Here is a 2500-nt window from a genome sequence, read left to right on the forward strand (position 1 = left end):
ACCCCCACCCCCGCGCCCCGCAAAAATATGAAATGAAGAAAGAAAAGATCCAGATAAATCCATAACGTTATGCTCACCTCGACCAGACCTTTAGGAGAGTATGCATGAAACTGTGGCACCACGTCCTTGACCTTTGAAAAGTTGCTCTCATCCCTCGCCGCATCGTACATGACTGTACTTGTGTTGTCAAGAAGCCTTAAAGAGTTTGGCGTGTCGTCATTAGGATACGACAGCAGTACATCATACGGAGTCACCTGAACATGCAATCCGGATTCCTGGAATCGAGTCCTGAGCATGTCCACAAGCTCAAAGTCTCGCCTCCTGCCCGCGATGTGAGGCTGCTCTGTAAGAACCCTGACCAAAGGTAACAAAGCAATGAATATATTATTAGAGTTTATTTACCGTTAACTTTGCTTCGTTTTGAACAGAAGTTCATTGATAACAATTGCAATATACATGTATACGAGTAGGGTTCAACAAGTCTTTGGTCTAAATATGAAAGTATAAAGATAAAGCTTTGTAACTTGGCACACATACTTTCATTTCTCTACATAGTCACCATGCAGAGTAACACATTTGTGCCACCTCTCTTTGACATTCAACAGCCCTTGAAAAAAAAAGACCCAGAATGGGCTCCTAACCAGTCTTCCACAGCTTCAATGGCGTCCTCGGTGTCATGGAAACGACGTCCTTTCGGTGGGTTTTTTTAAGAATTACGAAAAAGTCTGAAGGGGCTAGGTCTGGTGAATAACCTAGGTGTTGCAGGATTTCAAAGCTGCACTGTTCTGCTGTCTGGACTGTTTGTTGTTCCATGAGCGCTGAGGCGTTGTCATGCAATAGGAGGACCCCATTACGAGTTTCCCACGCATTTTCCTCCCCAGCTCGGACCGCAGTTTTATCAGCAAACCCGAATAGTAGTCCCCTTTGACTGTTTTTTTCATTTTCCAAGTAGTCAGTCAAGATGCTACCTTCACAGTCCCAGAAACACGACAGTATGACCTTCCCCTTGACCGTTTTACATTTGCCCTCTTTGGTGAGGGAGAAGAAGGGGTTTTCCATTCCATGGAGGATATTTTTTGTTCTGGATCACAAGGATAAATCAATGTTTCATCCATAGTCAGATCTACCATGTTTTAAAGAAATTTGTGTCATTGGACTCAATTCGAAGGAGAGTTTTGCAGGACTCACCCCTCTGCTTCTTTTGCTCACTCGTCAAAAGGCGGGGTACCCACCGCGCCGACACCTTATTCATGTTAAGATAGTCATGGAGAATCGGTTCAATTGACCCTACACTGATTCCCGTTTCACTTGAGAGCTGTTTAACATTTATAAGTCGGTCTTGTAAACCAGTTTCTTCACTAAGGATACATTCCCTTCAAGTTACAACAAAGGATGGGCGCCCTTCGCGATCTTCATCAATCACAACATGAATCCAGATTTGAATTGGGGTTTTTTTTACCCAGTATGTCCCGAGAACATTTATCACCATAAACGTGGACCATTTCCTGAAAAATGTCCGGAGGGGATATTCCTTGCAAGTGTAAAAACTTGGCAACGGATCGATATTCCACAGGCTCCATGGCACAGCTTCAGCAAAGAAAAAACCAAACGTTTTTGTGCTTGGTTTCATTAAACACGCTGACTAGTGCCTTATTATTGTTTGATTTTCCGAAAATTTGCATGGTGTGTTCCAAAGAAATTGTCTAAAGGCTGGTAAAATTTCATTACTCTACCATGATTCCTTCATACCTACACCGAAGACTTATTGAATCTCCCATATATATATATACATATATATATATATATATATATATATATATATATATATATATATATATATATATATATAATATGGTGTATGTGTGTGTGGGTGGTTGACGTGTTCTCGGATGTGGTTTGCTCCTTCTTTCCTATAAAACATCTATCGTCCTTATCTCCCCTTTTTTTGCTTTGTCTTTGTTACTTTCTTGGAACACCTTTAATCTTCAGCACTTAGGCTATATGACCTTATAGAGTTGCAAGTGCCGTAAAACTCTTACTAAAATGTGTGTTACTGTGTGTGTGTGTGTGTGTGTGTGTGTGTGTGTGTGTGTGTGTGTGTGTGTGTGTGTGTTTACTTGAGGTTAAAGGGGCTGCTGCTGCTGACACTATTACTACTACTACTAACTGCTACTGCTGCTGCTGCTGCCTCTGCTGCTGCTGCTGTTATTACTACTACTACTACTTCTATTACTGCTACCACTACTAGTTGCAGAGATGCAAAAGGATGTAGATGTGTCAGACGTATACCTCAGATTCTCCCGGATATTCCCAGCATCTATGCCGGAGATGATTCTGTCTGCGATCCCCGGGTTAGCCTCCTGTAGCAGGGACTGGTAGAAGCTCTGGGGGAAAATAAAACATTGGTACATTTTTAAAATGTGTAATATGTAAGCACTACGTACACAAGAGACTGAGTATTCTGACGTAGCACAGAACAAGTAACTGAATGTTTTGTGGT

General features: G+C 41.9%; 1 protein-coding gene across 1 annotated transcript in view; it reads right to left on the minus strand.

Annotated features, from left to right (window-relative positions):
• Positions 1-2500, minus strand: part of LOC101852076 (putative N-acetylated-alpha-linked acidic dipeptidase) — a gene marked incomplete at its 5' end in the record, with an annotated part of 28285 nt that overhangs the window by 22264 nt on the left and 3521 nt on the right. Inside the window, 2 exon segments of the mRNA XM_013090742.2 lie at positions 78-354; positions 2290-2384. Of these exon segments, the coding sequence (XP_012946196.1) occupies positions 78-354; positions 2290-2384 (372 nt within the window).

This window comes from Aplysia californica, unplaced genomic scaffold, assembly GCF_000002075.1.
Source record: "Aplysia californica isolate F4 #8 unplaced genomic scaffold, AplCal3.0 scaffold01452, whole genome shotgun sequence".
Classification (NCBI taxonomy): domain Eukaryota; kingdom Metazoa; phylum Mollusca; class Gastropoda; order Aplysiida; family Aplysiidae; genus Aplysia; species Aplysia californica.